This window comes from Amaranthus tricolor, chromosome 11 (genome assembly GCF_026212465.1).
Source record: "Amaranthus tricolor cultivar Red isolate AtriRed21 chromosome 11, ASM2621246v1, whole genome shotgun sequence".
In the NCBI taxonomy this organism is placed as follows: domain Eukaryota; kingdom Viridiplantae; phylum Streptophyta; class Magnoliopsida; order Caryophyllales; family Amaranthaceae; genus Amaranthus; species Amaranthus tricolor.
Genome location: NC_080057.1, coordinates 26,554,862 through 26,581,783, shown reverse-complemented (window position 1 = coordinate 26,581,783; position 26,922 = coordinate 26,554,862). Strand labels below are relative to the sequence as shown.

At 32.0% G+C, this 26,922-nt stretch overlaps 1 protein-coding gene and 1 pseudogene across 1 annotated transcript; one reads left to right on the top strand and one right to left on the bottom strand.

The window, feature by feature from the left end:
• Positions 1-156: 156 nt before the first annotated feature.
• On the bottom strand, positions 157-7,387 carry LOC130827815 (TOM1-like protein 6; annotated as a pseudogene).
• Positions 7,388-8,435: 1,048 nt separating this feature from the next.
• On the top strand, positions 8,436-14,338 carry LOC130827814 (magnesium transporter MRS2-1). Its single transcript, XM_057693672.1, has 6 exons — positions 8,436-8,671; positions 9,819-10,413; positions 11,985-12,113; positions 12,723-13,058; positions 13,140-13,187; positions 13,872-14,338. Exons 2-6 carry the CDS (start codon positions 9,838-9,840, stop codon positions 14,100-14,102), a joined length of 1,320 nt encoding a protein of 439 aa, XP_057549655.1. The 5' UTR covers positions 8,436-8,671; positions 9,819-9,837; the 3' UTR covers positions 14,103-14,338.
• Positions 14,339-26,922: the final 12,584 nt, after the last annotated feature.

Sequence of the window (26,922 nt, the reverse complement as noted above, 5' to 3'; positions counted from 1 at the left end):
GGCTGTTATGAGAAGGACATCTATTTATTTATTGTTTTTTCTAGTTACAGAAAGTGCAAATTTTATGAGAAATCAATGAAGTTGAATTGTTGTATTACTATTAAGGATAATAAAATAAAACAAAAAAAACATGAATTCTTACAGAAAAAAAAAAAATTCCTGATAAGATATTAGATACTATTATTATCAATAAATGGAACTTGGAAGTACCAATGCAACACGTTCAAGACAACACTGCAAGATGTATGCATAATTACAAAACTCATTGTGTAAAAGTATACGAATCTATTTACATGTAAGGAAGAGTCATCCAATAAAAGGGCACTTGCAAAGTAAACATAACTTACCTCGTTCCAATGACCATATACGAGTCCTCAATGCGCTCAGATATGGACCACTCTTGAGCTTGGCTTCGGAGCCACCCAAGACATTGAGATCTTCAAAATAGTCGGTAAGATGGAATATAAGATTTCTGCCCTGAAGAAGGGATACCGGCAGAGCCATTATTTAACACTGTTGTACTCCCGTTCATGGCTATCCTGTTGCCCATCCTTGAGGGAAATGAGTTAACTTGTTGGAGCTTTCGGCCCATGTTAATCAGTGATGAAGATGAACCATTCGTTATGGCTGGTGGAATTGAGTTAAGGTCATCATTTGCAGATGGCGGATTGTGGAAGGAATTTGATTGATGTAGTGTACGGTTACCTTGCAATGAAGAAAAATTACTAGAAGATTGAGTGGAATACACTGGCTGATTTCCGTATCGTGAATATACATTTTGTGAAGGCCAAGCGCCTTGCATTGACATAGAAGAATTTGATTGATGCCGTAGCTGGAGGTTGCCCCCCAAGGAGGTGGTGGGTAAGCGGTAGAATGTTGCGCATAACCCTGCGTAGATTGTGTTGGCATCTGAGTTTGCATTGGCTGGTATTGTGGTTGTAGCTGCTGAGGCGTAGATTGTGTCACTTGCTGTGGTTGAGGTTGAGCCCATGGCACAACATAACTGTTGAAAGGTGTCTAAGAAACCGTGAAGATAAGAGGTCAATCAAATATCATGATTTTTCTAAAAGAAAAGGTACCATGAAATATGATGACAGAAAAGCATATCACCACACTCGACAAAATTACCATAACACTGTCACTCGGACTCTTCATTTCATCTCCGATACCCATTTTAGATATTTGATATCAGCAAGGGTACTGGCACTTTATGTTTTATAGTAAACCAAAATTTCCGAATATAACAATTGGACGTTTGAGTAACATAGCATACAAGTATTGTGACATTTTCCACGAAAATCAGTGTTACCTCAAATGTGTTCTTAGCAGAAGCTGAGTCCACAGCAGGTGAGGTTTCTGAGGGGGTTGGATTTGTGGTGAGAACAATGTTCAAAAGGTCAATAATATCTTGTTCTTTTGTGTTATTAGTTGTCATCGTTGTTGCAGGTGAAGGTGCGTCAAACAAAACTAATGCATTATTGCTTCCACTGGAAGAGGCTCCATCTTCTGTAGAACCTGTTGCAGCACATTGTGAAGGCGCAGGTTGTGTTATTGAGTGCCTGCAATAGAAGTATATAACCGTGTTTTACATAGTCACATCAAAATTAAGCAAAACAGACTAGACAGATAGATTTGAAGCACTGAAAAAATGTGTGGGTGGAGGGAGGGGAACCATTGTTTGTATTAATATTTACTGAAACAGAGTAACAGCTAGATGACTTGTGACAGACAAGTATCATGGATATGCTCATATGTATATTATGTAGACAGCAAAATTCCGTAATGCTGCTTTATTAAACATGTTGAGCACAAGTGACCTCTTAGAGTATCTAGATTTATGAACACATAAGGTAAACCTATTGTAACAAGAAACAGAAATAAGTTATTCTGGAAGAGTACCTTCGAGCAAGCAAAGCGAACTCATCTTCCTCTTCTTCCTCTTCATTCAGAGCTTTCGAAACAGGTGGGTCAGATGCTGGGACATTTTCCAATGCCATTCTCGGCAGGAGTACTACTGTCTGTTGCCTCAGCTTTAGCATTGGCATCTGGTGTTTCAGTTTGTTGGACACTAACATTCTTTTTAAGATTTGGTAGAGGGGCACCAGAGGCCATTCCATCATGCCTTGTGAGCACGCCTTGCAATAAATCATTCATCACTAGACCCAGAATAAGAAGCTCCTCATCCCTGCCAAGCAGCCGAAATAAGCCCTCAAAAAACAGCACAACCACTAACATGAAGAAAACAACAAATTGACCATTTCCAAGTTTTTTCAAAACATGAAAGATCAATAACAGAAACAAAAAGGTCATTTTAATTGTACTAACGTGGTAGTCATGATCATTTGCATCAACTTTTTCTGATTGGAACGACAACGATCAGCAAGATCAACAATCACTTCTTTCACAGACTGCATCAAAATAAAGAATCATGAGACAAACACTAAGATACTTGGTCGACACTTTCATGTAATCAGAGATGCTTCCGTACCATGCGGTCATTAGGGTCAACTGCTTGGAGCATGTCGTCCAGGAGCACCAACACATTTCGCATAGATTCCAATTTAGAAGTGCTGGCCAAAGCATAAAAGTATCTTCAGGATAATTCTAGGGCAGAAGTATTACATAACTTACTGAAATCTATGAATACACTGAGAACAAGAGCAGATTGTCAAATTTAAAACGGTATCTCAAGTTCTCAACCTCAGAGCTCATTGCTTCGTCCAGCCTCTGAGAAGAATTGGCTGGCATGCCAAAGCCAACTTGAGAAACTCTTGATGGATGCGAGGCAGGTGGTGTAATCACTGGAGCTGAAGGTGTAGAGTGCTGAGGGAAATGGACACCATAACGCTGCCAAAATTATCATTAACAATTAGGGTATCATATTGCAACATACCCAGATCTACAGACACTCAGACAGCGTGCACTCATAAAATCTTCCAGACAAAGAATATCTATGATTGAATTTTGGAAAAACTAACATGAATATCTTTGTTTAGTTTCGTCATTGAATTCATAAAAACTATCCCAACTTCAGAAGAGTCATATTCAGATTCAAAGAAAACTACAATTACTTTTCCCGCCAAAAACATTAGATCCTAACTCTATCTCTATATCTAAGCCACCCCTGTTCCTACCATCTCTCTATATGTCGGTGTCTCTGTATCACCCACCTCGCCATCTCTCCATTTCTATCTCTAAGTATCACAATTCACATCCGTCCCACTCAAACGGACTAGCCTTTTCCTTTCTCCTCTGCAACCGTTGATTGCTGTTTCTAAACTCAGATCTAACAATTAATAATGATGAGTTAAATGAGCTGCTGAACAGCTACTGAGCTTCCCTGAGAGGAGGCATAACAGTAAAAGATGTATGGTATTCATCATGGCCTTCATTCATTTATTTTCCTCAGCTTCTACTTCGATTGATGGTCACTGATCACTTATCGGATGTACAAAAACTTACTCTTGTTATCAACAAAGAGGTTGAGAAGTGCTAGGAGGAAAAGATAGTAAAAAAAGAAAGAAAGAGGAAAAGCAAGGAGGACAGCAAGAGAATCAAAGACAAAACAGGGAAGAGAGAGAGAGAGAGAGAGAGAGAGAGAGAAGTGCTGGTGGAGCCTTGAGATAACATGTAGCAGCACAGCCTTTATCAGCCTTTGTCTAAATTCAACATCTTCACTTCACAAGAGCCAAGTGTGCCATAATTACACTAATACGATGCCAATGGACTAAGATGTCAAATTCACATCCCCATCCCTTGCCAAGGTAAGAGACACAAGGTCAGTACAGTGAAGTAATTACTGTAACTTAGATGAATAGACAACATGAACGTTCACACCATATGGTTAAAAGTTCCAAGCAAAACAAGAGAGACATATTGTGAAAATCAAGCACATAACAACTTACAAGAAAAATCAAACTGTTCATAACAACAATCACAGCCAGGTTGCAGTACATCTCCCAGAAGCTGAAGCTCATATATGTCATAAAAGGCGATCAGTACCCAAAATATATTCCCTCCGAGGGAAATTGATTGTCACATTATCTAAACCCCTCCCTGATAACGGAATCATTATGATTTAACTAAGATAAGCTATATGCCAGATAGTCTCCTTGTAACCTCTCCACCATTCAAGTGAGGGAATGTTTTAAAATCCAACTTAGTCTTATTTTCTATATCAAAAGTTAACATGAAATATTATTCAAGGATTCCTTTCCAGAAGACCCAAAATTTTATATGTGACTATATTACTAAACAGGAAGGGCACCAGTACAGCAGTACCACTTAACAATTCTGCACTAATTCGGAGACGAAATGAGTACGAGGTACAAAATCAAAATCAGGACTTCGCAATAAGTGTTTTTTGCATCTATTGGTGCAATTTACTTAAATAAAATTTCCAGCAACTAATTCAGCAATGTAAATGAGTATGGTCTATGGATGATATTGTAGCTTGATTTTTGAAGCTGGCCAACTAACAACAAATTAGATAAGCAGTGGGATCCTATAACACCCTATAATAAAAGTACACTTGCACCCATGTCAATAGGAGCAATAAAGTATTCAAACAACCCTCAAGATACAAAAATAGTAAAATTAGTTCAGACACCGAGGAAAGTCAACGGTTCATAGCACTCCAAAAATAAACAGACAAGTACTTACCCTCAGTTCATCACAAGCCCAAAAATATTGCGAATATCTTCCATTAGGACCACCAAATGCTTCTTGCCACGAATCCAGAAGTACCAAAATTTTTTCTTTTACATGCATGTCTGCCTGGAATCAATTCACAAGTTCAAGTTATTAGAAAGAGAAAGTATTCAATGCACAGATCATATAAAAATTCAGAACTGTGCAGGTGTCAGCAATGAAGCAAATGATTTTAACAGGAATTAGTTTGCCAATAAAGAAAGTACATCGCTAAATTACTCCATTAAAAGCAAATCATGGAGAGACAGAAAATGCATTACTTATCATACAGACATACACCTGTCGAAAGTTGCTGCTTTTGACACTTCAGTCACAATGATATTCAGTTGTTATGTACTCCACAAATTTACATACAAAAGGCCGAGCATTAGAAACTAATCCTAAAGTTCCATATAGTGTCAGCAATATTTTCTAGATAAACTTGTCACATAACTCTACATGCCTGAATAAAACTAGCACACTGAAATAATAATCCCCAATCATCATTGACATGAAAAAGTAAACAAGCTACCATGGCATAAAAATCAACAAGTATTCACTTGATAACAGAAACCAATCAACTCTTCATAAAAATCACACAATGCTAGAGCCAACACATTACTCAATTTGACCATAAAAAGCAAAGGCAACAGGATTTAGTAATCAACCACGACAATCGGATTCATAGATTGCTACCTTACATTACCCGTGAGAAACAAAGAAATGGGAGTCATAATAAAGAAATGTCAGAATATGTCTCCCCTTCCACAAGGTAACTTCATCAGCAGGGTTTATCTGAAACACAACACTCAGAAATGCAAGCTTGTCTTAGTTTACAAGAAGAAAAGCCACGTTTTTTAGCAAGCTCAGCTAGATGTTGCACAACTTACATTCCCAGTAATAGGCGCAACCACACAAAAGTGCCACTAACCTACACATTTTCTCTCTAGATTTACCAATAACATATATTCATCTTATTATCCACACATAAACAAAGTTGAATTTCATGACACAAATGAAAAGTTCAGCAGAATCATAAACACTTACCTTTTTCTTAACAAGTTTGATCATTTAATCCAATATTTTGCGTTCAGATATATGGTAATGAATGTATTCACAACAATTCTTTACCATCGTCTCTAAAAGCTGCAAAACGCAACTAAAAAATCAGTTCAATAATATTTGAAAAATCTCAGTTCATGCACATGTAAATTAACAAAGCATACCGTTAAAGAAAGCAATTGAACTTTAGGATTCTTATGTTGCAACCTTCTTTTTACTTCTTTCACCACATCTTTTGCCAACCTATCAATTCAACAACAAAATTCATGAATTATAAATCCTAAATGTAAAATTTTATCAAAATCATCCAAAACCAATTTTAAAACTATCATAATAGAAGTTTTTTAATTCATCACACTAGATAACTCCAACAATTCATACATAATCATAAAAGAATGGATAACAACCGTTATTCAGCACTTCTTCATCTTAACAACACATTTTCAACTTAGATTTAAAATTCTAAAAAATAACACCAATCACTTCCAAAGAAAATACTTCTATATAACAGCATATTTACCAGAACTCGTCAAAAAAATTTACGTCCATATCAAATCGCTACAAATCATACTGAAGCTAACTAGATACTCATTAAAAAAAAATTTAAAAAAAAAAAACTTTAAAAATCATAATCTGGAAAGAAAAGACAAACTTGAAAAACAACTCAATTAAGGAAATAAAAAGGCAAAAATATGTTACCAGTGATTAGAATCGCAAATATCACTATTCATACTGTAATCAGGACCAACAAGAAGCTGGCTAGTATCCTTATTAACACGAGCCGCAGCAGAAATAACAATATTATAAAAATTAAGTGGATTATCAGACCGCTCCAAAAAAAACACAGAAATAGCAAAATTTTACCAGTAATTAGAATCGCAAAATTCACAGAAATCGATATTCATACTCCAATCAAGAGCAACAAGAAGCTCGCTAGTAGCCTTATCAACACGATTACACGAACCGTCCAAATCCAAAAAACAATATTTTAATATTATTCCAATAATCAAACAACTCCAAATTCGACTAACATTTGAATAGATATTCAAAAAAAAAAAAAAAGACTTACAAATTCAAAAAAAGATGTCAAACTCGGAAAAACAGAATTCAATCTATAAGACAAAACAACAAAATGTAACCAGTGATTAGATCGCAAAATTCGCAAATGTCAATATTCATACTCCAATCTGGAGCAACAAGAAGCTCACTAGTAGCCTTATCAAAACGAACCTTAGCAGAAACATTGACAATACTTTAAATATTACGTCGATAATCAATCCACTCACAATTAGACCAAAATTTAACTAGATAATCACAAAAGACGATTAAATTCAAAAATCGAGAAATAGAATTCAATGAAAACGAAAACAACAAAATTTTACCAGTGATTAGAATCGCATAAATCGCAAATATCGATATTCAAACTCCAATCAGGACCAACAAGAAGTTCGCTAGTAGCCTTATCAACACGAACTGTAGCAGAAACGGAAGAAGACGCGACATTAATGACAACGACGATAACATCTTTCCCTGCTTTTTCTTCAACAAATTTTTGTTGTTTGTTGCTGTGAAAAAGTGGAAGAGAGAGAAAGGAGATGAGAGTTATAGTTGAATTGAAAATATAAAGAAGTTACATTATAAAACGGTTAAAACCTGGGAAAAAATTGATATAATAATAGACCTACAAGCTAATCTTGCGAGCGACTGATCACCTTTAATATAAGATAGATAACCCCGATTTTTTAAATATGTAATAAGTAATTGATGTATCTAAGGTTATAATTGATATTTATAATGTTAAAATTGATTTTCTTATAAGTTATTATGATTATTTAATTAATTATTTTATGTATAATTAATTACTTTAAGTTGTGAATTGATCATTTTAATGTTATAATTGAAGACTTTAAAACAAACTAATTCATTTAAAGTTTTAAACTTGTAAATAGAAATTAATCACTTTTAATGTCAAAATTTATCACTTTTATGTCAAATTAAATTTTTTATTGATTTCTTTTAAAAGTTATAATTGATCATTTAATTGATCACTTTAGGTATAATTATTACGTGTATGGTGAATTAATTGGTTAAAAAAAGTTTGTCGTAATGAATTAACAATAGTTGATAAAAATACTTTTAATAATGGGCTTAAAAAGATATAACAAGTTTTGTATGATATTGTCCTATCGAAAAATAGTCCTATATACGCAGCACAAATTATTTATATTTAAAATAAAATCAAAGGAGTTATATTTACATAGCAGATAACTAAATAAAAAATATTTTTTCATTAATTTTTAAGAAAATAAAAATTGGATCAGTCGTCAATCCATATAAAACCATCTCACACTGAGAGAGTCTTATTAAAACATTTGTTAAAAAAAATAAGATAATCAAAACCTTTGATAAAATTAAAGGTAATAATATTTACACATAAAGATTGATGAGTATTCAATCTTATTAATAATTTTAATTTTTCAAGAGAATCTAATCTACAAAATGAAAAATAATTATTATTTTGTATAATTATTTTAACTTCCTAATAAAGAATAAATGCTAAACTAATACTCCAAATATAATTAATTAAAATATTTTCAAAGTAAAAATAATATTAAAATACAATTCTTTCTTATATAGAACTCTTAGGCTCTATATATCATATACTAAAATTAAATACTCAAATCAATTATTCTATTTTATCGTACTAACACTCTATTATTTACATTTGATAAAATAAAATTGTTTTTTATTTGAAGGATCAAGGATTGGACTTTGGAAGTTTGGCTTTTGCTACTTTTGTTGTCCTCCAAACAAACTCGAAAGCCTTTTCTTCATCGACTTGCACTGATTACTCTTCTTTCCCTTTTTTCATCCTTTTCTCTTGGTGGGTATTTCTAGTAAGATCCTACTGTTGGCTCAGGTATTTTGTTTCTTCAATCCTTCTTTTTTCAATTCTGTTTTATTGGATGTTTCAATTTGTTTTTTTTCCTTGTATGGGTTGTTTTTGATCTGAAATTTGATATGTTAGAATTCAATTATTCAATCAAATATTTTTGGGATGATTAAGAAAGAGAAAATAGGGTTTGTAGGGATTGGGAATTTTGTTATTTCTGTGGGAAATTTGAATATTGAATGGTGGTTAAAGGTGGAATATTTATGGTAATTGTAATGTTAATTATATTGATGATGGGTTTTATAGGATTTTTACTCCCTTGATATGTAATTAATTGTCACATTTTAGTGCAATTTTCAAAAATTTTGTGATTATTAGGTCATTATGACCAATGATTGATTATTCATGAACTTATAAGAGTTGGATGGAAGATTGCCAATTTGTTAAATGACCTATTTTCTGCTTTTTTTGATGTTGCTATGATTATATATTTGTTATATCTCAATTATATTTTATAGTTTTAATGGAGAAATATTCTATGAAAGTGGGGTGTAATATTATTGTCTATTATTGGTAAACATATTGTTAGTTTTACTTGTGAATTGGAAGTTAGTTTAGATAAAATGAGTTTTTTGGAAAATTTTATCTTTAGGGTTCTGAATTTCTATTATGTTGTTGGGTTTTACTATAATTGGAGTAGTTATTGCTTACTAATGTCATGTTGTTAATGATTATTTTCGCTATTTTCCCAGCATTCCATAGCGTGTAGAGATATGACAATACTAATCATGTGCATTTCATGTTTATGTAAAGTCGTAGATAATTTTGCAATTAAGGGTCAATCAAAAATTAACTCTTTGTTATTACAAGGTAAATGTTGATTATCATTAATCCTTCCATACCCGGGAGCCCGTTAATGGCTTTGGGTGTATTACCTCGTTTTTTCCAATGTTGTATTCGGATGATTATTTTTTAGCATATAATTTTTTGACCAACAGTTTTTTTCTAGTTTTCTACTTGATTTCCTGTATGATTTTGCAATTTCCTTCTTAGATTTGTTAAACTAACCCAAAATTGCCGAAATTTGCATGTTTCTGTTCACAATATAGCGAATTAGGGGTCACCCTGCTCCATTGGCTCGCGTAGTTAATATTTTATTGTTTGCAAGTGGCAGGCTGTGAAGCTTTTTGCTGATGGCGGAGCTAAAAGAACCCCTGCTTGCAAGGAAACCTGCCTCAGCTGCAAACCTTAGAGAGATTTTTAATATTCCATCTGGGTCTGGGCGCCCACCGTTTCAAGTAATGGATGTCTTGGGCTTGAAGAAACGAGGCCAGAGCATTCGTTCATGGATCCGGGTTGATACTTCAGGGAACTCGGGGGTTATAGAAGTCGACAAATTCACTATGATGCGTCGCTGTGATCTTCCTGCCCGTGATCTACGATTGCTCGATCCATTGTTTGTGTATCCGTCTACTATCCTCGGTAGAGAGAAGGCCATTGTTGTGAATCTAGAGCAGATTCGATGTATAATCACAGCTGATGAGGTTCTTCTTTTGAATTCCCTTGATAGCTATGTATTACAGTATGTTGTAGAGCTTCAAAGACGACTAAGGACCTCTGGTGTTAGCGAGGCTTGGCAATCGGAAGATGCTATGATCCGAAGGAGAGGCAGTCGAAACTTTGATAGTTCATCACCTGATTATTTGCCCTTCGAGTTTAAAGCATTGGAAGTTGCTTTGGAGGCTGCCTGCTCATTTCTTGACTCTCAGGTTTTCCTCTCAATTCCCTTCCTTCCCTCCCTCCCTCAAGATATGTTTCATGGACATTTCACAAAAAATACCCAAGTCTCTTCCCCTCTCAATGCCCATTACCCAAAAACAAACATAACAATTTAGTCTCCCCTTCCCAATTCCATGTCCCCTTTCTAAGTTTTATTAAAAAAGCAACTTCTTAGTGTAGGTCAAAACGAAGGATTTAGACTTATAGCCACAGGTTGAGATGGTAGAAAATTAAAATGTACTGTTGAGAAGAATTCATGTGGATGACCACTGATAGCGATCTATTGGTTCATGTAGCTGTCCTCAATCTTTTGAGATTTAGACTTTGAGATTGCCGTTGTTGTCTTGTTTGTGCATGAAACATGATACTAAAACCAATTTATAACATAACTTTTTTTCATTTAAGACCCCCTTGCATATGCGAGAGAGCTTTTCCGTGACTCTATAGTGGTTTTTGGACTGCATTATATTTTCACCTTTTTGAGAAATGTTGTATTGTGTTGCTTTGTACAAATTTTTATTCATTATAACAATAAGAGTAGTTGTGCCTTGTGGCTTAGAATTACTTATAGTGATGTCATTAAGATAGTCATTGAATACATTTAGATAATGATGTCAATTGCTCTTTTTTGAACAAGTCTATTTTCCATCAATGAAGTTGTCTAAGCCTGGCTCAAGTTTATTTATATATTTATGTCTGCTGTTGGATTCTGCAATAGTCATTTCACTGCTTTGGTTTGTGCAAGCTAAATATATATATTCCGTTTAAAGTACTTGGATTAAGTTGAACTTATCCTTGGCGAAAAGCCGAAAACAGTATTTGGTATGGGAGGTTTTTGAGATGGTTTAGATACTTTCAAGGCATTTCAGAAAAGCTATTGATGATTTATATATCCTTTTGTGTTACTCCAACAATCCTACTCAGACGAAGTCTTGGGTTTCGGAGATTCAGAGTCTGAGAGACATTGTTGTCCCGTATTATTGTTTGTTGGATCCTATGTTACTTGGACTCGGGTACTGATGTCGGATACTAGTATGTTTCCATGTGTCGGATACGTCTAAATATTCAGTTTTACGCCTAAAATGAAGTGTCTAAGTGCCACACCAATGTCCGAGCATCAAGGATCAGACACGGGTACGTGAAGCAAAATGAAGAATCCGAGTAACATAGGTTGGACCCTTAAGAAATGTGTTCGACCAATATTTTCATTATTGAGGTGTATCCACATTTATAATTTTCTTCTAATTTTTTGGGGTTTAGGTGAGTGGTTATGGTTACAATATGTCTTGAGTCATTGTGTCTTTGCAAGTTGCTGGCCATATATTGGTTGGTTATCTAATGTTCACACAATCATACCAATATGTTGGCATCTCCAAATCATGCTGGTTTAGCAGAAAATAACTCAAGGCTGATGTTTTCTGTTTTGCGGTTTCAGATGAGGGAAGCCGTAAAACTTTTTCTCGGGGTGAAGTTTGTAATGATTGGAAAGCTTTAGTTGTTTTAGTTTTCCTTTCAATGGGTACTCCTGATTTTTACTTTTGACATTTTTTGAATTTTCCAGGCTTCGGAATTGGAGATTGAAGCGTATCCATTGCTTGATGAACTGACATCAAAGATTAGTACTTTGAACTTGGAACGGGTACGTCGACTAAAAAGCAGGCTTGTCGCATTGACTCGAAAAGTTCAGAAGGTACTGTACATTTGTGGGAATAATTCTATTGTGAAAGCAATTGTCATAATTAGTTTCAAATGTACTTGCCAAGCAAAAAGATTACTTTTTTTTTTCAAATCGGGTAGTTGTCGAAATAACTACATATAATAAATGGGTTGATTTTTGTTGGCCATGAGAGTTTTAAACCAAAATACAAACTCAAAACTATATTGAACTGTAACGGTAACATTTTCTTTAGGTTTATCAAACTTAGAGCACTCCGACAATGAACTCACTGGATCACCATTGAAATGTTTATGTAGCGAACGCTGCAGTATCTCCCTCCCCTGAAAGCTAGACACTTGGCTTACTTTCTGGCCTTGTAGAATCAGATCCTTAGACCGTAAGATCGTAGAATCATGTTTTGAACCTACCACTTAAATTCTTAAGCTAAGTAGGATCATCACACGATTCAACCAACATTAAGATCCTACCTATAATCCGGATCAATTGCCTATTTTGATTCTTAGGATTGTAAAATCGTAGATCAGGATCGAGATTCTAATAACCATGCTTTCTTGTAAAAAAAGCCTGAATTCTAAGCCTGATATTAACCTTTTATTTGACATTCTTTGCATGTTCTTATAGGTTAGGGACGAGATAGAGCAGCTAATGGATGATGATGGAGATATGGCAGAGATGTATCTTACGGAGAAGAAAGCACGAACAGAAATGTCACTTTATGGCGAACAATCCCTGTTGGGGTTGAGATCAAATGATGGTGGAGTTTCCCTCTCTGCTCCAGTTTCTCCGATCTCATCTGCCTTTGATTCGAGAAAATTAGAGAAAAGCTTTAGCATCACCAGAAGCCGGCATGGCAGCATGAGGAGCTCCGAAAGTGGGACGGAGAGTATTGAGGAGCTTGAAATGTTGTTGGAAGCATACTTTGTCGTCATTGATAGCACCCTTAACAAGCTTACCTCAGTATGTTGAACTCACAACTTGTCTCTCAAATTCTTATGTTAGGAAATTTACCGACATTTTTCATTACTCATTTTATCGCAGCTGAAGGAATACATCGAGGACACCGAAGATTTCATCAATATTCAACTGGTACGTGTTGTTATTGGTTATGATTTTCATTAAAGATTTAACATAGTTGAAGCCGGGAAAAGGGTAAAAGGAAAAGTTTACGGCACTAGGGATAACCCTTAAGAGCTGCTCTTCGCGATTAATGGGATTGATCCTCTAGAGCTCTCAAAAAGAAGATTTAAAATGCGTCGAGTCCTAGCTCGTTTTCTCAGTTGCTCTACCTTTGTGTTTAAAGCTCTTATGTTTAATTAATGTTAACCTTCTTGCAACTGATCGTGCTCGGATTGTGAAAGTATTTTACACGAGAGGAGGAGCTCATTTGAGCTCTATGTTTGAAGCACACAAAATTCGCTCGTCTAAATTTTACGGTGATTTTATTTTTCAAATTTTTTGAAATTTCTCATGGCACGTTTATGTGAACTCCCTTACAAACCTTGGTGTTATATCCATGTCCAACTTAGATACGTGTCAAAGTGTCCAAATTGGCTATTTTACAAAAAAAATTTGCAATATTTTGAATTAAAATTTGAAGTGTCCAACTGTGATATTCATGTCCGAGTGTCGAGGGCTCGACACGGGTACATGCGTATTCCTGGGGTGGTGGTGGCCATGGTTGTGGTCTATTGTCAGCAGTCGGTAATTCATATCTTGATAAGAGATCATATACTGTAAGGTTTAACTAAACCACTGGAACTTTATATGCAGGATAACGTTCGAAACCAATTGATTCAGTTTGAGCTACTGCTAACAACGGCAACTTTCGTGGTTGCCATATTCGGAGTGGTAGCAGGAATATTTGGCATGAATTTCGAAATCGAGTTTTTCAATTACCCTAACGCGTTCCAATGGGTTCTCTACATTACGGGCATTATCGGTCTCTGTATATTTGGTGCATTTGTATTGTTCTTTAGGTACAAAAGGTTAATGCCATTATAAGTCTTTCTCATATGAGAAGATAGAAAAACACAATGTAATTTTCTATTTTTCATTTAGTTGCCATTATAATTCTTCATGATTGGTTCTCATCAAAAGTTCCTTCTTTAGGCCATATACAATTATATATTAATGTTATTATGATCTACCTATAAATTTTGTCCATTTTTGACTTATAAATAAGTCTTGGGCAATTTATTTTGTATATAACACTTCTTTTCTTTAAATTGTTGCTTATCTTCTAGTTGATTTGGTCATTTTGTTTTGATTTAAGTTGAGATTTTAGTTCATAGTCTTGATTTTGAAAGGATCCCAATTAGGATGGTTAAATTTATATATATAGTCTTGAAGTGACTAGTTAAAGTGATCGTTTATAATTTTAAAATAATATCTTAAAGTGATCAATAAAAGAAATAAGCTAATTGATTGAGTCTATTTCATAGTGAGATGATTTTACACTAGACTTGTTGTAAAAGTTATAAACTATTGTTTTGGGCCTAGGAACCTCTTTCTATTGGGCAAAGTCCATGAGCAATATAAAGCTCCAACCATCTAGAAATCAAAATCTTAACAATTATTGTTTTGAGAGTCTCTTTTTTAGTGATACGGTTTCAAAATAAAAAATCTTAACAAGTTGTGAAATCTTTATGCATTTTGGGTCTAGCCCATAGAGATAAACCTAAATTTCTTTTGATGATGTCATAAATTGACAATATGTATAAATACTCTTAAAATCAGCAAAATACGGTAAGCATAAGCAATAAACCTTAAAATAGAGCATTATGAATAATGACCATTAATTATATATACGAAACTGCTTTACTACAAGATATTTTCAATTATATATATTCTTCTGTCCCTTTAAATCAACCATTAAAAATAACAAAATATGAGAAGAAACGTCACTTGTAAGCAAATTCAAAAAAAAAAAAAATGACTATATTTGTTTGATATGATCATACTTCTATAACTTAGCATTTGAAAGCAAAGATTCCCAAGAAGAAAAAAGAATCTTCCTTTGAAGTTACATCCAATACAACCCCCTACACTTGGATGATTTATAAATATACAATTTTGGGTTTCTATAAAAAGCCATAAACGGTAGTTAACATATCATTTTCAATGATACTTCAAGAGGAGGGAACCACCAAATTAAGTAACGATATACTTGTACAATCAATTAATACTCTTGCTCCCTTTCTTCATGGCAACCATGACAGCAATTATTTGATATTAGAATTAATTCTTTTCACTGTCTATCTATCTTCTGAATCCTTTTAATTTTATCAGATGTCTCCGAAAAAACAATGTAACACTACTATCTTAACATAATGTAAACGTGAAATCAATGTGCGTGTCTAGTAATTTGGAGAGTTTTATTATATATTCTATTGAGAATTTGAGATTATTTTACGTGGTTTATCAAAATGTATTAACTATACCTATATTGCAGAGAAAGACCAATTTTTTTTTTATATTCTGGATAGTACATAGTGCAATAATTGTTAATATAATAGGTAAAATGCGGGGTTTTTTTTTAAATATCACGACTAGAACCTTACAAATAACTTATACGTTATTGATCTAGTTAAACTGATTTGATCAATTTCCCTCTCTCTCTTTCTGGTTGAGAATTCTTATTTATTTATATTTAAAAAAGTGTCATTGTAAATATGTACTTTTTTAAAGAAGTATTGCGAAGAAAATTAAATCGTCTCAATTAGAGTATGTATCACTTTTCCCCCTTAAAAACTAAAAATTATTAGTCGAGTTAAAAGAACCTAAATTCAAATCTCTACATTTTCCCAAACTCTTCTCTTTCCTCCACTAAAAAAAAGCGTTGTGAAAATGTCATCTCAAATACAAGTGTTATAGACGAGTGTTCCAATTGTGTTTAATTCATAGATTACATATCATTATTCATGTAATACAAACAATTGAGTAATTTTCATGTGTCATTCAACCAATTTGAGTCTCACTTTTTGACGATATGATAAACAAGTTTGAATTGGCAAGCATACGTGTATTGATAATTTTCAAATTAATTTCATTCATAGTCAAATAAATTTGTATTAGGCCCATCAATTTGTAAAAAGATATTTTTTTTAGCCAATAATGATTTTTTGAACCTGTACATCTATTTAATTTTACTATAATTTAAAACTCTAATTACCAATATCTGTATTAAAAATTGTATTTTTACGATAAAATAATGGTGTTTTGTTGTGAATATAGACGCACACAAATAAAGAAGATGAAAAAAAAGATTGGAAAACATATCCAATACAAGCACACACACAAACTATGCTAAGATAGCAAGAGCATAAGTGTTTGATGGGTACTTTTAAGGTACATTCCCCTAATCAAAAGATTCATATTAGTCAGTACTAATTCAACGATTACATCAAGTTTACATTCCCTTTGACTCACCTTTTATAGTTTGGTTTGCACTCCTAAAGAATTTTCCTCACAAAATACAAACGGCTTCTCTCTCAAGTCTCAAGGTTGCTTGCACTTAACGCACTTACTTTGACTTTTAAACCTTTTTTTTTATACCCAATCCTTAAATTTTCGCCACCCTTTTCATTTTATCGCCACCCCCTGAAAAAATTATGTTGCCCCTGGATTTTTAAAAAATTACGATTTTGCCATTGAACTTAAAATTTTCTATATATACCACAATCTCACTAAAATTTTTCTTACCACACTTTAAAACCAACTTACAAAAGCAAATTGTTGGAGAAAAAACTAAGTTCAATCCGCAAACAATTAATCGAGGTAATTTTTTTTTCGAATGTAATTAATTTAAATTTACAAATGAAAAAAAAATATATTTAAATTGAACCGCCTAGATCTGGGCGATTAAATTAAAATTTTTTTTTTCGTTTGTTTTTGCATAATTATTATAATTTTTAATTATATTATTATTATTATTATTATTATTATTATTATTATTATTAATTTTATTATTATTGTCATTATTGTTTTGATTGTTATTATTTTTATTATTAAATATATATTTATGTTTTGATTTTTAATTTATTAATGTAAATATGTTTGTTATAATTATTATTATTATTTTTATTTTTAATAACTTTTTTATATTATTTTTATTATTATTTTTATTATTGTTGGTTTTTTTTCAAATGTAAATTATTTAAATTTAAAAAAAATATTAAAATGAATAGCCCAGATCCTGGGCGATTCATTTTATTTATTTATTTTTTTTGTTCTTTTTGATAATAATTCTTATTTTTTTTTAATTTTATTATTGTTGTTATTATTATTATTATTATTATTATTATTATTATTATTATTATTATTATTATTATTACTGTTATTATTATTAATTGTTTTTATTATTTTTGTGATTTTTATTATTTTTATTATTAAATTATTATTTTTCTTTTAATTATTAATTTATTATTTTAAATATGTTTATTATAATTAATATTATTATTATTAATAAACTTTGTATGTTGTCTTAGAAAATTATTTTTATTATTGGTGTTTGGTTTTTTTTTCTTTTTTTTCCATTTTTTGTTTTTTAGAATAATTATTATTATTTTTATTTGTATTATTATTATTATTATTATTATTATTATTATTATTATTATTATTATTATTATTACTGTTATTCTAATTATTTTTACTATTATATTATTATTATAGTGGTTGTTATTATTATTATTGTTATTATATTATCCTTTAATTTTATTTATAATTATTTTTTTGTTATTACTGTTATGATTATTGTTATTATTTGTGTTATTGTTGTTATGATTATAATTAATGTTATTATTTTTGTTAATGTTGTTATTATTTTTATGATTATTGTCAATTTAGAAAATTAATATTGTTTTTTGTTCATGTGGTTAATGTAACGTAATGTTTGATTATGTTCATTTATTATTAATATTTAATGAAATTTTCAAAAATTGTAGTAAATGGCTGGTAATCAAGGAAAAGAAAAGGATTTTTTACACAATTGTTGAGAGGTAATAGTTCTAGGCCTACCTTACTCAGAGGGGACCCGCATGAGAGGGGGGTAACGGGTTCTGCTAGGAGGGCTAGGCAGGAAGAGGCTGCCAAACACAGTATTGCCCAAAGGTCGAGTGCACTAGACCTAATCCGAACCCCTCTTGATGACCAGTCTAGCAGCATCCAGAGTAGTTGCGGGGTTTCTAGTGATGATGATAATGATGCTGATGATGTTCAATACGAAGCTCCTGATTCTCGCCCATTGAACTGGACTGTTGTTCGGGGGCTCGATAGGAGATTCGCACGTGGCGGCCCTAGTTCTTCTGCCGCATCTGAGAGCGCAGGACGTAGTTTCGTCGATAATGAGCCGCCACGAGAGAGCAGGCCCTCACAGTCCGCTAACACGGACTGGTTAGTCACATCACCCCAGCCCGGAGGGCCGACAGATACGCGACTGATCCCTAGCTATGGCGGGCACATAACTAAACTTATTTTCGACGGCTCCGAGCGTACGCCTCCGATTCTGGATTTCCGTATTAGGAAGAGGCCGGTGGAGTCCATCATCCGACTGAGGGATATGTCCGATGTGCTAAACGATGTTCTACCTGCCACTTCCCTCGACCGACTACTGGACATTATGCACCAGCACATCGATTGTGCTTTGATATCGGCGTTCGTGGAGAGGTGACAGCCGAATACGAACACCTTCCACATGCCATTGGGGAAATGACGATTATGTTGCACGACGTGCAACGCATACTGGGCATTTCTATTGAAGGCTCTCTGCCGGCTGAGCCTTCTTAGGCGGAGTGGCAGTTTGGTATCACCAATCTACCCTGTCTGAATATTTGGCCTTGTTGATTTTTTTCCCGCCACACAACTTGTCCACCATGTTCTCAACGTCGTTGGCAATATGCCAGATGCATAACAAATGTCGCACATCTACATTAAACAAAACATTGAACGTAATTAAGACATATTCAATAGATACAACGACATTATTAATCAAGAAAAACTTTTTACCTGGAAAGAGTTTACAAATAGCTGCAGATAAACCTTCGTCTCGATCGGTTACAATGGCGCTAGGAGTCTGAGCAGTGCCAAAATTATCTCTCAATCCCTGCAACACCCACGAATACGACACAGCCGCCTCATCTCGAATCAAACAAAACGCAACCAAGAAGTTGTGATTGGTTGGCGTCATTCCGATCATTTCACATAGTGGCCGCACTTTTGTTTGTTCGTTTTGTACGTTGTATCTATCAGCACAACATACGGCCATGTACGCATCATTTGGATAGAGGTAGGATTTGCAATTAATAGTTTGCTCAATTGCCCTTCGCTATCCAAGTCTGTCCAGACCACGTAATTAAGTTCTATGGCCATATGAAGACAGTGTTGAAGGGGGTCCTACCCTCCATCTCTTCTCTCCTTATTGATTGCCTAATATTATATATCTGATTCATACTAGCATAAAAACCAGGAAAATTATCTCTAATAGAATTCATAATAAAGGCCGGTTGCATTCCGATTGCACTAAGTTGTCGTATGGTTATGTTTTTTCCTTTTTCACCAGGACACACCCTTACCGTCCAAGGTCTTTCTCCTGGTTTACGACTACTTCCTACAATCAAAAATTTACACCCGCAACTTCTACTTTTAGAACCAGGTCGAGCAGTATTATCTAAATTATGTACATCACCCCTAACATTACCATAGCTGTGACATCTTAAATAGACACTAACTCTAGAACGTCCTTCTTTCTTTTTATAAGAAGCACGTGTAAATTGAAAACCAATTGTTATTGCTATCGCATCGACCCAACTATGTAACTCATCTATGGAAATAAATTTCTTATCCGTAACAAAGCTACCGGAGTAATCTACGTTGTCTCCAAAGTTTTCAAACTCCTGCAAATTTGAAATAAAAATAATATAAATTAATTACATTAATGACGAAAATTTAAATAATAATTATAAAAAAAAATTAATAAAAATACTAATACTAAAAAAAGAATTAATAAAAATAATAATAATAATAATAATAATAATAATAATAATAATAATAATAATAATAATAATGACAACAACAACAATAATAATAATAATAATAATAATAAGAATAATAAAAAAATTACGAAAAGTAAAATTAACAACAACAACAACAACAACAACAATAACAACAACAACAACAACAACAACAACAGCAACAATAATAATAATAATAATAATAATAATAATAAATTACGTAAATGAATAAAAAAATAATTAAAAAAAATTAAATCGCACAAAACTGGGCGATTGAACCATGGTTCAGTCGCACAAAACTGGCCAACTGGACCATGGTTCAGTCACACAATTTTGTGCGATTTAATTTTTTCTTTTTTTTTAATTTCCAACGATTCAAATCGAAAAATTTACGTACCACATCCGATTCATAGTTGCTTTCGTTAGCCATAGTTAACCGATTACAGGTAACAGCTTGTTTAAGAGTTTTTAGAGAGATAGTACCGTGTTTGAATTCGTACTTCATACGCGTCTGAGAATTCGATATACATAGACAAATCTTCCAGATTAAAGTGTTAATAGTGTTATTAAGTGTGATTTACATGTATTAATTAAGTTTTAAGTCCAGTGGCAACTTTGTAATTTTTTAAACTTTAGGGGCAAATACGTAATTTCAGAGGGTGACGATAAAATGAAAAGGGGTGGCGAAATTTAGTAACTCCCTTTTTTATAAGCCTACAAGGTCAAAGAAGTCCAACTTAGGGCTCTTCAAAAGCTTTACACATGCAAACATAAACATCAAGGTTCTAAGAGTTCTAATTGACTGAGGAACCCACCTGCTCAATCGAGAGTAGAACATCATAAAACCATTTGCCTCATGATGTTACTTGGATCGATCGAGCAACTTATGGCTCGATCGAGCAGCACTGCTTCTTTACTTTTTCACTCTTCTTCACATATAACCCTTGGCTTATTATGTGAGCCATAGTTTGTTCAAAAATGCACATCATCAACTCAAGTCATTGCTTGCCCTACCGAAGGCTCAAACACATCATCTTTCAATCAATTATATTTGATTTTTAATTTCAACATATATATTTGATGATTACAAAATCAAGTACGTATGCGTATTCATAGTGGTAATGAATATTATGATATATGTAACTCCAAGGATCACATATATAGGCATTAATTATAATATATGAAGTGATGTAAAATTATTTAACATTTCTATTTATATCTTCTTATACATAACTATTAAATCGTTTTCCTTAATAGTAATAAAATGACCTACCAAATTTATTATAGTTAAGCTCGACGTTACTTAGATAGAAAACGATAACATAGAAAAAGATACACAATATTTCATTGACGCAACGTTATTAAATGACTTAGACATCGAATGGATGTATTCGACCTTAATCTTATTATACACTTGTTACTGATATAAAAAGAATATTCAAGATTATTTTCAATTGACGATCCTAAATAATAAATATGATCTGCAACTATAAAAAAATAAGATATACAAATCATTTAAATCATGACTTGATTGCCTGAAAATTGAAATGAATGTCATCAGGATGTGCATTCTAACATATAGGAGGTGGGGAGAAGGAATCTTGAACAATAAGATTTAATGTCTGCAGCAGAAAGTGACCCAGCAATGTTGCTTTTTTTAATATTCACATGTTCGAAAATTTATATGTAATCACCAATAAATGTTATTCACGCCCATCATGGTCTATTAATAAATTTGGTATTAAAGTTTATTGCACAAATGTCAAAAAATAGGATAATGATATTATTTCTATCAAATAATGGATTGAAGGTGATTTCACTATAATGTAGTATTAATTTAAGATATTGTAACTTTTGTATGAACTAATTAAGTTTTAAAAAATAAATATTTTATTATTTGAAGTGTTAATTTTAACATTTTAATTATAAATATTTTAAACAATCAAATAAGTATTCTTCGAAACAAAATTCATAAAAGTATTCAAAGCATAAAAAAATGTTAATATTTTAATTAATTAAATTAGCTATTTAGCACAATTTGAGATTATTTCACAAGCAAAACTCTCATAAAAAAGAATTTGTGTTAAGAATAGTATCCTCTTTGTTAAAATAAAATGAATAGCACTGTACTTAATTACTTATTATCAAATCCCACTCTTATTCACTAAAATCTAGGATTAACATATTCTATTTATTTGGTTAGAATAATAATAATAATAATAATAATAATAATAATAATAATAATAATAATAATAATAATAATAATAATAATAATAATAATAAAAGCAATAATATAATGAAAAATCTATAATAATCCAAAATTTTTTCCAACATCTTAGAATAATAATAGTATTGAATAACTCAATATAATCCATACTATTAGCGTTAGGGTAACATTCTCTTAATTAATAATGCATATTTTTGTTTTCTTCTCAAAATAATCTTGTTTTTTTTATTAATAAAATAAATATTTAAAAAAGTTACTATTTTAGTATGTATTATATCGAGTTAACAATTGGGGTTTCTTGAGATGATGGACAAAAAATTAAATTATTTATTTTTAAATCAATTTTCCTTATATTTATAATAACAATTAATAAACTAGTTAACTCCATTCAATAAAAAAATAAATAAAAGGAGAAAAATCTTACCAAACTAGAATTAAGTAAATGGAGGATAAAACCTGAAACAAGATCAAATAATGAAGCTTGAGAGTATCAATGAATTACCCTAATTGAGAAAGGATTGGTATTGAGGAAGCAAGACTTGTTTAGTAGGTCAAGATGGGCATGATGGTGAAGAGGGGCACATGAAAGGACTAACTCACCAATTTCTTAAAGATACTTCTATATGAAGAAGAAAGTTAACGTATGAAATATATTTTTCGATGTCTATATCTATATTTTATATCGGCAAATATATTAAACACATAATTTTATGTATTTGTGTATATTTTTATAAAAGATTTTGCATGAGTTAGTAATGCACGTGCCCTGCTTCTCCATCTTGCTCAACATCTCGACCTTTGTATTCCACTTCATTAGCTTTTATTGGCGTTAACTTCTTATCTCTTTTGATAAAAATATGATTTGTTGTTATTTAATTTTTTCAAAACTCTGATCATAACTTTTATGATCAGTATATAGTCTTCTTTTAAGACTCTAACAAGTATATAGAGAGAATGAGATTAGTATTAATAGAGAGATTGAGAATTTGGGACATTAATTTTGATATTTGGTTGGTTAAGTGAAGGAATTTGTTTGTTTGAATGTGAGTTGTTTAGTGTAAAAGGAAGAACAAAGAGAAAAGGGGAAAATGGATTTGAAAAGCTTATTTGGCTAAGTGGGGTATTTTCATATATATGAATTAAATATCACCTCCCCCATTTATGGGTTTTTTCTTTAAAATACAAAAAAAAAAAAAAAAAAAATCCACCCCACCAAACATCTTGTTAAAACTCAATTTCACACAACTAGCAAGGTCCCATCATCTAAGTAGAAGTAGGAGGATGATCAATTACTATTGACTAGTGTAGTTTAGAAGTCTAAAGAATTGTGTAAAGTATATGCTCTTCCATCAATCTGATTTTGCTCCATTTATTGCTAAGTAATATCTTCTATTCAGCCTAATTGTCTTTTTTTAGCACTATTCACTTATCACTCTTAATTTGTATTTTACTCATAATCTATAAGTTAAAACATAGTCATGTGCGATTTTGTTTGATTCATCTCAATACAAGGATTATTAATATCAACTTTTTATAATTTTTAATTAAGAATAATTTGAGATATTAAGAGTTAAAATATTGCCTCGACAAGTGTGAAAAGTCAAATGGAACAGTTGGGCTGAATAGGAGGGAGTATTAAATTAGTAATTTTATCATTGAAATATATTTATTTTAAAAAATCCTTTTCATGTTTTTCAATCTCAAATTTAACCATATTATAAATTTTAACAAATATTACAAGCTATTCGAAGATAATGTTGTTGTGTACATGTATTAATTGCATGAAATTTTTGTATATATATATATGTAAACCGTACAAAATGTCAACTTGAAGGCTTTATTGGATAAAATGACATCATTTTTCAACAATTTTTCACATTTTAAACTTTTTAAATTTTTGCCTATAGCTTATTTTTCTAGGTGAAATGGTTATCCATTAAAGTGCATGATAGAAGTATTAGCTAAGACATGATAGTATTAATGTTTTTGGATCCTATATTTGTCTTTAATTAATTTCATGGATATATTTTTATCAAAACATCAAATTAAAGTGAACATGAGATTATGAGAGGGTGCTTCTAAATTTTTTGCATTATTAGGTTTTAGGGGTAGTACAATATGTCAATATGTGGACTAACCTTAGATGCTGAAGTACTACCAAACTAATTAATGGTAGCCATTTGCTACTATTTGTTAGATTTGTTCATTTGTGGGAAAATGATGATAGAAGATAAAAAGTTGAAGTTTGTGAATTTAAAAAGAGAAAGAAAAAAAATAAAGATAACAATGAATAAACTAATTTATATATTGACTGTAGATGATAATAATAAATGAAAAAAGAGAATTCACGTGGAATGGTGGATGAGATTCAAATCCGTTATCGATCATGTTAGTTTTCTAATATCATGTACTAAAGAAATCAATTTAATTAAAACCTAAATCTAATAATTTAAGCACCGTTATATGTTTTATGCTCTATCATTTAACAACCGAAAAATTTTAATCTTTTGCTTACATTAAATATTTTTGGAAGATTATAAAATGTTGAAAGTGATACCACTATTGGCTCCCTTCTAACAAGCAATATTCTTCCATAGGTTGCTTGCTTGCCACAGAACATGCGAATATGATGTCATAATCAGTCTAAGGTATTGTCCTATTTCTATATCCCATTATGAATTTTAAGCGTAGTATGTTACAAATTTTTGATTTGGACAACTCTTATAAAATGTTCACTCTATTGAATTTGTAAGTTACAAAGTTGAATGTATTTTAACTAGAAGCTAATCAAGTAATTCAAATTCAAGTACTGAAAATGTCTTTTTGTGTGTGGTTAAAGGACTAAACCCTTAAGCACTAGAAGCTCTCGGTTATTTTGGTGGTATTATCCTTAACGTTCTCGATCAAAACTTAATAGTAAAGCCAGTATAATTATTTAGGATTTCGATGTTTAGGGTTTTGAAGCTGAGCTAACAAATTTCATTCATTTTTCTTTTTTTAATTTAATTTAATCATGGGTCAAGGTCGAAAATAATTAATAAGGTAAAAATTTGTCGTCTTTCTTGCAAGGTCATGAAAGATGAGGCCAATTTTAAGTTGTAAACTTAATTTTTGTTTACTTATTTATTTATTTTTAGGTGGAGCGAAATTGCTAGTGAACAACTTTTCTTAGTAGACTTCCATATAATTGTCAATCAAGGGATTATGAAAAACTATTCCAAATTCTTAGTAGCAAACTTTTTTTTATGTCCAACTAATTAATTAAGTATGAGGGAGACAAAGAGTGGGATACAAAATGTAGTGAAAGCCCTTTTGATGACCTTTTCCTTGAGTTATGTAAATTTTGTCTTTCTTGATGTCTCAGTACTTCATCGATTCATCCCCATATTATTTAAAACTTGCTTGTTTGTAATTTACAACGTTATTATTCATAATAACAATATTTTATCAGTAAAATATTATTATTATTAGTAATTTCAAATAACATAAGTATCATTCAATTAAGGAAGCATTTTAAGTGGCGTCATGCATCTAGATATTGCACGATGATTAAACAATCCTAAGAAAAATACTTGATTTGAGATTCGTATAATAGTAAAAAAATTATGTTGTTGACTTGAGACTCTGAAACCATCCGAATGAATCAAATTAAACGAGATCAAATTGAGAATTGACTATGTGAAAAATTTAATTAAGAACTTAATCCCTAATTTGTAATTTAATCAAGTTGAAAATATGCAAGTCAAGATGTTCTTGTATGTTTTTGTAGGACAATTAATTAAGAACTTAATCCCTCGATTTGTAATTTAATCAGAAATTAAGTGCTAGTAGAAGCCTGTCTTTGCTATCTTGCCAAGCTATGCAGTATGATCGTTTGAGAAGATGGTTGTTCCTGTAAAATGCAACAAGGGGTTACTAGGGTCCGGAATGTTTTTCAAGGACCCACTCCGACGCCCAAATCAGTAACAGTCTGAGACAGATTGCCTAATAGGTCCTTCTAGAAGCCCTGTGGCTACAAGGTGGATTATTACTTAGGACTTATTTTGACGTGAGGTCTTTTGTGATTAATATTTGGCAAATGTACTTTTGAAGATTATTTATGTCAATAGTAATTACCCTCTTTAATTTATGATTGTGCAATTATAATGCTTCTCTAAAAAAAATCAATGTGAGTTATTGAAAATCAGATGTAATAACTCCTTCACAATAAATTACTTGGAGTTCTTTGTTTCTCTCCTAGTAGTAGTTGTTACTTAAAAATTAATTACCTTACTAATGAGCTCCTTGATGTGTATTTATAGTCTATATTCGTGCATGTAGAACATTCCTCTGTTATTTTAACAATCCCCAAAATTCTTTTGCATGTCACTGTAGTTGTCTTGGACGTGTCAAGTTCCACTTTACTTTGGTGATTTTTCCTTTATTTTTCAAGGCGCTCTTTGCTTCTCCTATTAACACATGTCCCACTAACTTATAATGATCTTCTATAATTAACAAGTGTCTTTCAACCGCACATGACCTTCCCATGTACTAATATTACTGATATATGTTCAATGCTCCTTCAATACTCCCAGATAAATGTTGCCAG